Below are 10,907 nucleotides of genomic sequence, written 5' to 3'. Positions count from 1 at the left end.
TGGCCTCTCAGAGTTGGTAAGACAACTCCCACCTGTTCATGCTCTCTGTATGTGTGTATATATATCTCCTCAATGTTTCACTCTATATGCATCCGAAGAAGTGGGTTGTGGCCCACGAAAGCTTATGCTCTAATAAATTTGTTAGTCTTTAAGGTGCCACAAGTACTCCTGTTCTTCCTAGGAGAAAACTCTGCACCTGACCTGTGTCTACGGTGACAGATGCTCCTAAGTGATTAGTCAACTCGCCACCCTTCGTTGAAAAAGGCGACTAGTTCTTACCTTCTTCCGTGGAGATGCGGTGGGTCTGCTGCTTAGCCTCCCCCCACATGAATATGGTGATGCCCGAGTCGACACACAGCCTGTAGTAACCTGCGATGAGGCAGGCGAGATCCTTGGCACTGTTTGATTCTAGCATCAGCGTCAGCAACTGTAACGAAAAAAAATGTGTTAGGCCCCCTACGTGACCTGCAGAGATGTACACTAAATAAAAGGACATTCCCCATCTCCCAGATACGGAGAGGTGAATTACAGAGTGGGCCACAAGGAGGAAGGGAAAACAGATTTTTCTTTGATGCCCAGTGTCCTACTGACGAAGGACCAGCCAAATATTTTTAAAAGGAATCTCATTTTCCTTGACCGGGCTGCATCTTTTCTAATGGCTCTCCTGTCTCCCTTTGCATTGTATCCAATGCAAAATATTTTACCTTAAAAGAATTGTCAAGGGACAGTTAAATTCTGATAAATACAGTCTGCTAGCGCGTCAAATGGTTAGGCACTCGGAGACAAGACAGTGTTAAAGCACATTGGTCATGATAGCCAGTGATATACTATAAAAGTAACTAGGAAAAAAAGTCCCACCACTGCATTTATGAGGATAACAGAAACAGCAAAACAAACGCGTCGCTGTCTTTACTAGCATTAAGAATTCAATTAGACCAGGTGTAGGCAAGCTATGGCACGCGTGCCAAAGGCGGCACGCAAGCTGATTTTCAGTGGCACTCACACTGCCCGGGTCCTGGCCACCGGTCCGGGGGGCTCTGCATTTTAATTTAATTTTAAATGAAGCTTCTTAAACATTTTTAAAACCTTATTTACTTTACATACAACAATAGTTTAGTTCTATATTATAGACTTATAGAAAGAGACCTTCTAAAAAAGTTAAAATGTATTACTGGCAGGGGCGGCTCTATGTATGTCACCGCCCCAAGCACGGCAGTCAGGCTGCCTTCGGCGGCATGCCTGTGGGAGGTCTGCTGGTCACACGGATTCGGCGGCATGCCTGTGGGAGGTCCTCCAGTCCCGTGGCTTTGGCGTGCCCACCGCCGAAGCCGAGGGACCTCCCGCAGGCATGCCGCTGAAGGCAGCCTGACTGCCGCCCTCACGGCGACCGGCAGGATGCCCCCGGGGACTTGCCGCCCCAGGCACGCGCTTGCTGTGCTGGTGCCTGGAGCCGCCCCTGATTACTGGCACGCGAAACCTTAAATCAGAGTGAATAAATGAAGACTCGGCACATCACTTCTGAAAGGTTGCCGACCCCTGAATTAGACTGTCAGATCGTTGAGAAGATGGAAGAGCAACGCTCCCGACACACGCCTCATTGGAAGCTGCCATTACCTTCACATCCTGAAGGTAGATTTTTACCATGCTCGCTTTCTCAGACTCTTCGGTAAGCTCTAGCCTGCCGATGTTAGCAAACTCTGCCAGGGGGCTTATGATGTTGAGCTTGTTATTGATAATCTGGCTGATTCCATACTTCGCTCCGACCAGCAAGGCGACATACGATTCCCTGTCCTGTAGCTACCGGAGAAAGGTGGGTTAGAATCCAGCCTTAATAGAAATCTAAACAGGAACCTCGTGACAAGGCGGGACGTAGAATCCTGAGTTGTGCGTTACGGCTTGGCACGTTTCAATTAGGGGAAGCGGCCAACTTTTACTGGCCCCCGAACCTGACTAGTTTGTAGCTCCAGAGACAGCTCCCAGAGACAGAGACTAAAGTGAGATGGAGGCTGCCTGTCTCACCTGGTACATCTACATGGTCACTGGGAGGGTGCTACCCTGCACGGCTGGACGGAGGCGAGCTAGCGTGCTAGAAATAGCAGTGTGGCTGCGGTGGCACGGGTGGTGGCTCAGGCTAGCTGCCCGCGTACGTACCCACAGGATCGGGCAGCACTGTACTTGGGCAGCTGGCCACGCTGGCGCTAGCTGCCTATCCGTGCTGGGAGGATCCTCCCAGCTGCAGGGCCGGTTCTAGGGTTCCCGTACCGTGGGGGGGGGGGGGGGGGGGGGGGTATTTGCGCGCTCCTGGCTGTTGCTATTCAAACAACAAGCCACCTTCCAGAAGGCCAAAGGCTAGTTCCACTCCTGGAAAATTGGGGATTTTAAGAGTTTAAAACAGTAAAATGTGGCGACTGTGGCCGGTATTTTGCTGTGATTTAGAATTTCTATAAAGGATGAAGACTCTCCAACCTGCTGTTCCGCTGGCTAACTCTGGACACCTTTGCACATAGTTTGGCCTTTCTGACAATCCATCGGGGGCCCCCTGAAGATCTTTTTTTGGGCAGGGGGGAATGTCCCCTTTTCTGCCCCTCACTCTGCCAGCGCCAGGCCTGCCCACCTGCTGTGGAGACGTACCCACCTGTGGTGGAGACACGGAGCCGGTGGGGGATGGCCAGGACTTGGGGTTGCCAGGGCCTCTGTTGAGCTGACGGAGAGTTGTTGGTCTCCCGGGAAGGGACACCAGCCCACCACATGGAGCTCCAGCCCCACTACCCACACTTGGGCAGGTGGGGCTCTTTCATTATATCCATTGGGTTTGGTGGGACTTTAGGGGTTGTTGTTGCAAGATCATGTGTTTAACATCCTGGCTTCCTTTGCCTGCTCCCGTCCCCATCTTTTAATTTACCCCTGTCCCTCGTGGGAATAAAATGCTGGGCATCTTTCTGTCGGTCCTTCATTTACCATAGCTGGTTGTCAGATGGGCTGCGGGCTTCGGCACCGAGCGCTGCGAACCTGGGGCTTGTCGGCCCCAAGGTGGCTCACCGAGGAGAGAGGATTAATGGGATCTCCCTCCCATGGGCATCTACATCCTTTTAAGTGACCCCCCCAGATTCTAACGATCCATTTGTAAGACATTCCGCCACTCAAGAGCCAGGACGGAGCCCCCTTCCTCCCAACGTGGCTGCCCCGTCAATCTCATGGCAGAGGCGCACACTGGGGTGATCAGCGCCCAGGCGCATCGCTACACCCTCCGCTCTCCCGGAGCTGTCGGCAGGGGGAGGGGAACAAGAGTTCTGTGCTCTGAAACGTTTTAGTCCCCTACTGCCCAAGAAAATCTATCTATCTACTATGAAATATTGACATTTCCCTACAGAAAACAGACACTGTTCTGGAAAAATTTAATTGAATCAAAAACCCAATTTTCCACTGACAGGCTAGAGATGGAAAATGTTCAACTCGTCCTACTCAGCGTGAATACGGATAGAGCAATAGTAATCCACTGGTGAGCAGAGCCGTCCCTTGGGTACGGCGAATCAGGGGGACCGCCCCGGGCCCCGTGCTTTGGGGGGCCCCGTAGGAAGCAGGCAGGGAGGTGAGGCGGGTGGGCGAGCAGGGTGAGGAGGCAAACGGGGGGGGGGGGGGGGGGGGGGGGGGGGGGGGGGGTCGAGGAGTAGCCCCCCTACCGGAACCTCCTCCTCCCCCCAGTGCCTCCTGCCCGTCGACAGGCCCCGCCGATCAGCACCTCCCCCCTCTCTCAGTGCCTGCTGCGGATCAGCAGTTTTGCGGGGTCAGAAGGTGCTGGGGGGGGAGCGAGGGCGCAGCGCACTTGGGGGAGGGGGCGGAACTGGGCAGAGAAGAGGGGGAGCGGAGCGGGAGTGGGAAGAAGCAGGGCAGGGGTGGGGCCTTGGGAGAAAAGGGTGGAGTGGGGGCAGAGCGGGGGGGGGGGAGAGTATCCTCTGGCAGATTAGAAACTCGCCACCAATGTCCCGGGCCCCGCACGCCCCTAGGGACAGCCCTGCTGGTGAGTGTTCATTCCAGGCCCCCGTCTCCACCTGGTCCTCAGAGGACATGAGCATCACAACTGCCAGGTCTAGAACCTGGCTCTCTAGCATAAACTGTGGCAGTTCTGCTCTTAGCTCTGGAGGTCCTTGATTCAATCCCATGGGTCAGGCAAGGTTGTGTCATGCCTTATGTCAAGAGACCTTCTTTCAAAGGGAAAACATCAGAGAATCATAGAATATCAGGGTTGGAAGGGACCTCAGGTGGTCATCTAGTCCAACCCCCTGCTCAAAGCAGGACAAACCCCAACTAAATCATCCCAGCCAGGGCTTTGTCAAGCCAGGCCTTAAAAACCTCTAAGGAGATTCCACCACCTCCCCTAGGGAACCCATTCCAGTGCTTCACCACCCTCCTAGTGAAATAGTGTTTCCTGATATCCAACCTAGACCTCCCTCACCGCAACTTGAGACCATTGCTCCTTGTTCTGTCATCTGCCACCACTGAGAACAGCCGAGCTCCATCTTCTTTGGAACCCCCTTTCAGGTAGTTGAAGGCTGCTATCAAATCCCCCCTCACTCTTCTCTTCTGCAGACTAAATAAGCCCAGTTCCCTCAGCCTCTCCTCATAAGTCATGTGCCCCAGCCCCCTAATAATTTTTGTTGCCCTCCACTGGACTCTCTCCAATTTGTCCACATCCTTTCTGTAGTGGGGGGGCCCACAACTGGACGCAATACTCCAGATGTGGCCTCACCAGTGCCGAATAGAGGGGAATAATCACTTCCCTCGATCTGCTGGCAATGCTCCTACTAATGCAGCCCCATATGCCGTTAGCCTTCTTGGCAACAAGGGCACACTGTTGACTCATCCATTTTCAGGGGAGGTTAAATCTTGGCCCAAATCAACGTCAGTGTATTTTTTTTAAATGGCATTTAAAATATTCTCAGATCTTCAAAGGGCATTAGAACCTGCCCATGGAACAATGGACCAATCACATCTGAAGACCCACAAGACCCACACTGAATGCCACACCTGTGCTTTTTAACAACACATAAATAAAAGGATCCTCGGTGAATGGTTTTATGGTCTTGACTTCAAAGGAGCTATGCTGGTTCGCATTGGCTGAGGCTCTGACCCAGGATTTAGAATGCGACTGCTGGAAAGGGCCCAAGAGAAATGCGCACGTTTAGTTGAAGCAGCAGCGCCAACACTCCCGATGGGGAGCGGTCCATAGGCAGCGTTGCAGAGGGGAGCGCAGGGGAGGGATGTGAAGGAAGACATGGGGAAGCTTTACGGATTGTTCCAGGGAGCTGCTCTGATGCAGAACTGGGAGAAAGCGTGAAGGTGGTTGAGGGCAAATACGACTAATGGGTGATAAAGCGAGTGTTGCTGGCAGAACAAATCTGCGGGAGACACCCCAGCAGCAAGTTAATGGGTTGTCTTTGACTCTCAGCTGTTAAAAAAATTAGACATCCTGCTTTACAGAAAGTGCGCTTTAATCAAGACGAGGCTTGGTCAGTTTCAGCATAGCGCTAAAAATGACTTCCATTGCACGAGTTTGTTTTCCACAGCATGGTAACACAACACACAGAAGGGATGGCCAGAGAAAACACAAAGGTTTGCCAAAATCACAGACAAATGAATGCACATACCATTAGGGTGGCATTAAAGATTTTCCCGCTATACATTTTCAGGTCTCCAAGTATCTGCAGGTAGCTCAGACGCACCTGTGTGGCCGAGAGGACGTGCTTGGATTTTAAAGAAAAGAAATATTGCTGAGAAAGTTACAAACCAACCACTGGGACAAGTCGGGTGTGTGGGTAAAGGGGTTTCTAATTTGTTTATTTGGATCTAACCAGACGTGTACAGTGCACAGGACTGGATGGATTTGAGACACACACACAGACAGAAAAAACAACCTCTGACTAGATGACTGCCCTCCTCCTATGCACAGCAGGCAAGAATTCAGTTCCAGGGCACACTAAGGCAAAGCTGGCAGCCCAGGGGGTCACTGGGAATAATCTGCTTAGGAGGAGACCCAACTTTGTGACTTCTGGCTCCCATCTCTGACAACCCTGTTGACCAGGGCTGGTCTACACCTGCAGAAGCAGTGCACAAGCAATGCTAATGCTGGGAGAAATAGCTGCACCAAAGGAGAGGGGACTGAGCCAGAAGAATAAAGAGGTGCAATGCAGCCCCCATGAAGACCAAATAAAATGCAGTAGCAAGGCTGGGAGGACCCCAGCTGGAGAAGGCGGGTGTAGAGCATGGTGCTAAAACCATCTCGGCTCAGTCCCACTGAGGCTGGGCTCAGTGGCCGAGCCGGATGGCTTTCATTGAGTGACCTCACACACATGCATAGGTTCTACCTTTTGTCTCGGGTCCAGTAAGATTTGGTTCCTTTTCATGTGAAAGCTGATGGCTTTCTTGATGTCTTTGCCTTTCATGTTTCGGAGTAAAGTCGGAGATATAAAGTTTTCTATTCCCCAGTCCTTCCTGCCATGAAGACAGAGCAGATGGGTATGGCTCAAAGAGACATTACGGGCTTGTTGCACAAATTCCTGGCTGAGTTTCTCTGGCCTGTGTCATACAGGTCAGACTAGGTGATTATAATGGTCCCTTCTGGCCTCAATCTATGGACTGAGGGTCCGTTCGTAAAGTGCACTTTGCTTTGCTTAAAAGATTATTATATTTTGGTGTCTTTTGGGTTAACGGTTCCCGCCCGTCTAAGATTAGAGGCCAGTTGTTCCAATGGAGAATTTTTCCAACGTAATAAGTATTACTTGCTAATTAAGCACATCATGGAGTTTTCTCTTGATGCGTCTGTCTATTCCTTTGTTAGTCGGGGCATGGCATATTTGACTATAAATAATAAGTCAGTGACAGAGGTGAACACATAACCCAACTGGGGCTGCACGTATTAAGCTACAAATGTCTGGGCTATTACTTCACAATGGCCCCTTTACAATTTTTAGTAGTGATGTTGTTTTACCAGAACAACCCATGCAATAAGCGTGTCTGCCTAGGAAGGGGACATGCACGCTATAGATTTGCTGGGGGCCATTCCTGGGCAGTTATGACTTTGGCTACTGCACTCAGAACTCCCAATAAACACGCCGGCAAGAGGCAACCTTTATTTAAATGAAATCCTGCCCCGTGCAACAATAACTACCTAACACGTTACAGTAGTGCGGCTGTAGAGGCCCACCGGCGGACATTTCTAGCTGTTACACCATGCGAGCAGTTTAGAAGGGAGATATGAGAGAGTTGGTTTTGTGCAGCCATCTCAAACTGCTACTCATCTATCTCTAAAAGGATCTGCATAACCAATATATGGAATCGGTATTAAACAACAAGGACAAAGCACATTCCAATCTACTACCACTGCCCTGACCTAGCCACCTTCCATTTCTCTGGTGCCTATCACAGCCCCAGTACAAAAGATATAAGGGACCTGGGTCAGCTAGAACGGCAGAGAATTTTCCACTTACTCTATATATTTGAAAGAGACTTTCTGCGGCTGGGCGCAGGCATAAATCCGCTCTTGTATATGCAGCGCTGCCAGGCGCAGGGCCACGCTGCACTTCATTTCGACAGCAAATCGCTCCTGAAGCACATCGCTGCAGCTCTGGAACGGACACAGCCAGGTTAACGCGCGCAGGGGGCACGGCAAAGAGGAAGAATGACTTTGCTTGGGTGTCCCCTTTTTGCCTGGCTCAACCATTTTTGATTCATATGTGAAGGGCGCCATAGGCGCCGACTTCCCCGCTTTCCCCTGGGTGCTTGACCCCCACTCTGCCCCCGGACCCGCCCCCACTCCATCCCTTCCATGTGACCCCGCCTCTGCCCCACCCCATCCCACCCCTGCCACAAAGTCCCTGCCCCAACTCTGCCCCCTCCCTGCCCCTATTCCAACCCCTTCCCCAAATCCCCGCCCCGGCCCCGCCTCCTCCCCTGAGCGCGCCACGTTCCTGCTCCTTCCCCTTCCTCCCAGCACGCCGCCAAACAGTTGTTTGGCGGCAGCTGGGGGGAAGCACTGGGAGGTAGGCGGAGGAGCGGGGATGTGGCGCGCTCGGGGCGGGGGAGGAGGATGAGGTGGGGGGGGCTGACGGGAGCTTGGCTGCCAATGGGTGCAGAGCACCCACTAATTTTTCCCCGTGGGTGCTCCAGCCCCAGAGCACCCACGGAGTCGGCGCCTGTGAAGGGCACAAGTAATTAACAAGTCAAGGCTCAGATTAGGAATCACTAAGCCACTCAGAGCCAGATAATGTCCACGCAGCTTTTGGCACCAGTTTAACAATAGTGATTTAAATACACCTCTACCCCGATATAACGCTGTCCTCGGGAGCCAAAAAATCTTACCGCGTTACAGGTGAAACCGCGTTATATTGAACTTGCTTTGATCCGCCGGAGTGCGCAGCCCCGCCCCCCCGGAGCGCAGCTTTACCGCGTTATATCCGAGTTCATGTTATATCGGGTCGCGTTATATCAGGGTAGAGGTGTATCACACTTCACCTTAAATGGGAGGCAAGGCCTTAGGACACAAAGGGTTATCAATACAGTATGGGACATTCCGTTTTCACCTGCAAATAAAGGTATTCAAAGGTAACTGGATCTTCTTGTAGGAGGTCCAACGGATCCTTAGGGATAAAGCAGACTCTGAAGAGACACCGGTAATCATGGGAGTCTTTCCTTTGGACCACCTGGAACAAACAAAATAAAACTGCGTTAAACAATAGCAGCTCCTCGAATCCCTCATTGAATAAACCCATCCTTGACCAGCAGGTGCAATGAATTGGCACAGGGCAGCCCTTCACACGCTACAGAACAAAGCACTCGGCGTCTGGGTTGGGGGCAAGTCGGCCACTCTCTCTAGTGACAAGGAGGCACGAATGACTCTTTGGGAGGGAAGCAACATGAGAAGTAAAGTCAGATGAAGTGGAGGCTACTCCACTGCAGAACTTCATTAAGGACTCCACAACCTCCCAGAAAAGCCATTAAAATGATTGATTTGTACTGGGCTGTGCCCAGAGCCCTAGGTGCTGCACCGTTGCACAGAGATAGGCTCTGCCCCAGCGAGGTTACAGTTTAATTGGGATCAGGGTACAACAAGGGCACAACAACTAGTCCAAATCCAATCACACTATTTCAGCTGGGACAATAACAAGTTGGGGCAAAGGACCTGTACCCTGGTCTCAGTGTCATAAATATAAATCTTGTGAATACGTAATGCTACAAACCCTACACCAGAGACTGATCACATGGCCCTACTATGACAACAGAGGAAAGCACTTAAAAAACCAAAAAAAAGACAGAGAAGATTAAAATGCTATTTGTGCTGCCGAAATGTCAACTAAACCTTCTGAAAGTCACTGGATTATATTAGCATATTTTATTTTGGATAAACCCAGAACTGACTCATCAACTGGCTGGAAAGAGAAGGTCCCAAAGGGTACGTCTATACTTACCTCCGGGTTCGGCGGTAAGCAATCGATCTTCTGGGATCGATTTATCGCGTCTTGTCTAGACACGATAAATCGATCCCGGAAGTGCTCGCCATCGACGCTGGTACTCCTGCTCCGCGAGAGGAGTACGCGGAATCGACGGGGGAGCCTGCCTGCCGCGTGTGGACCTTTGGTAAGTATCTTTAAGTTCGAACTAAGGTACTTCGACTTCAGCTACGTTATTCACGTAGCTGAAGTTGCGTATCTTAGTTCGAACTGGGGGGTTAGTGTGGACCAGCCCAAAGAGACGTATGCCTGGTATTTAGTAACGGGATCTTAACGAGTGAGCCTCCACATCTTGCGCCTGTCTCCCTGACTGGGGAGATGTCCGGGAGTGAGGAAGGGCTGCTCAGATTCTTAGCTCAAAGTTAGGAACATAAAGTACCTGGGAAATAAAGATAAGAAATAGAAATGCTAGAGGTGGGATTTGCAAATAGCGCTCGGGGTTGGCCTAACTCTGCCGGGGCAAAACTCCCATTGACTTCAAAGGGAAGCCCAGCCAGGCAACCCCTCGCCGACTGCTTTGGAAAACCGCCGCCTCGATTTCTTTTTATATAGTCCCAGATAAATGGTCCTCCAGAAAAGGGCACCTCTGAAGGAGCAGGGATTGGCCACACTGGACAGGGCAGGCCAGTGCTCGGAGGTGGTCTAGGGAAATCCTCTTACTAGATGCCGAGCTGGTGGGTCTTGCTCACATGTCCAGGGTCAAGATGATCACCTGGTCTGGGGTCGAGGAGGAATTTTCCCCGAGGTCAGATTAGCAGGGACCTTGGGCGCTTTTCACCTCCCTTTGCAGCCTGCACCACGGACCACTTGCTGGGATCATCTGGGCACGCCACACACAATGTATTCCTTGCCATTGCTGCTGCTTGGCCTCTCCTCTTCTCTGCCTGGGGCGCATGATGGCCTGAGGCCTGAAATGCTTTAGTCTAACTGAAGCTTTTGGGCTCAGTTTAGGGGGATCTTGGTGACACTTAACGGCCTGTGATATAAAGGGGTTCAGATTACATGGCCTTATTGCTACGAAACGAGGGCAGCAGGAAGAAGCGTCAGCAAAACAAGCCGGCCACGAGAGCTGCCCGCTGCCGTCTGCAGGAACGGAGCGAGGTGCTACGAACGTTTACGCTCTGGCGGTGCTGTGTCTCGGTTCCGTCACCAGAGCAGCAAGGCCAGGCTGCCGTGCCGTCACCAGTTAGCGCGCGTGGGACAGGCAGAGCTAGGACGGCGGCGTCTCTGGGGAGGCAAAGCCGCTCCGAATCCCCAGTTTGACGCGGGAGCTCGTGATCGGGTCTCGCACTCAGCCACTGACCTCCTCCTTCCCCCAACCCACCAAATCCCCTTCCTGCCACCCAACACTCCCTCCCCCGTCCCCGTTTAGTCTGCACAACCTGGGCGTCCTTGGAGATGTGT

The 10,907-nt window shown here is 51.9% G+C and overlaps 1 protein-coding gene across 1 annotated transcript in view; it reads right to left on the bottom strand.

The window, feature by feature from the left end:
• Window positions 1-268: 268 nt before the first annotated feature.
• The window catches only part of LOC112111161 (FERM and PDZ domain-containing protein 1), a 29,258-nt gene continuing 18,619 nt past the window's right edge, over window positions 269-10,907 (bottom strand). The window contains exons 8-13 of the mRNA XM_026646483.1: window positions 8,577-8,696; window positions 7,485-7,621; window positions 6,363-6,489; window positions 5,646-5,741; window positions 1,615-1,797; window positions 269-427 (exon numbers count right to left, since the gene is read on the bottom strand). Coding sequence (XP_026502268.1) covers window positions 269-427; window positions 1,615-1,797; window positions 5,646-5,741; window positions 6,363-6,489; window positions 7,485-7,621; window positions 8,577-8,696 — 822 coding nt within the window. The remainder of the gene's footprint in view (window positions 428-1,614; window positions 1,798-5,645; window positions 5,742-6,362; window positions 6,490-7,484; window positions 7,622-8,576; window positions 8,697-10,907) is intronic.

This window comes from Terrapene carolina, unplaced genomic scaffold, assembly GCF_002925995.2.
Source record: "Terrapene carolina triunguis isolate 2854851 unplaced genomic scaffold, T_m_triunguis-2.0 Scaffold35098, whole genome shotgun sequence".
Lineage (NCBI taxonomy): Eukaryota > Metazoa > Chordata > Testudines > Emydidae > Terrapene > Terrapene triunguis.
The sequence above is the reverse complement of the archived record's forward strand: the minus strand, read 5'-3'. Positions and strand labels throughout refer to the sequence as shown.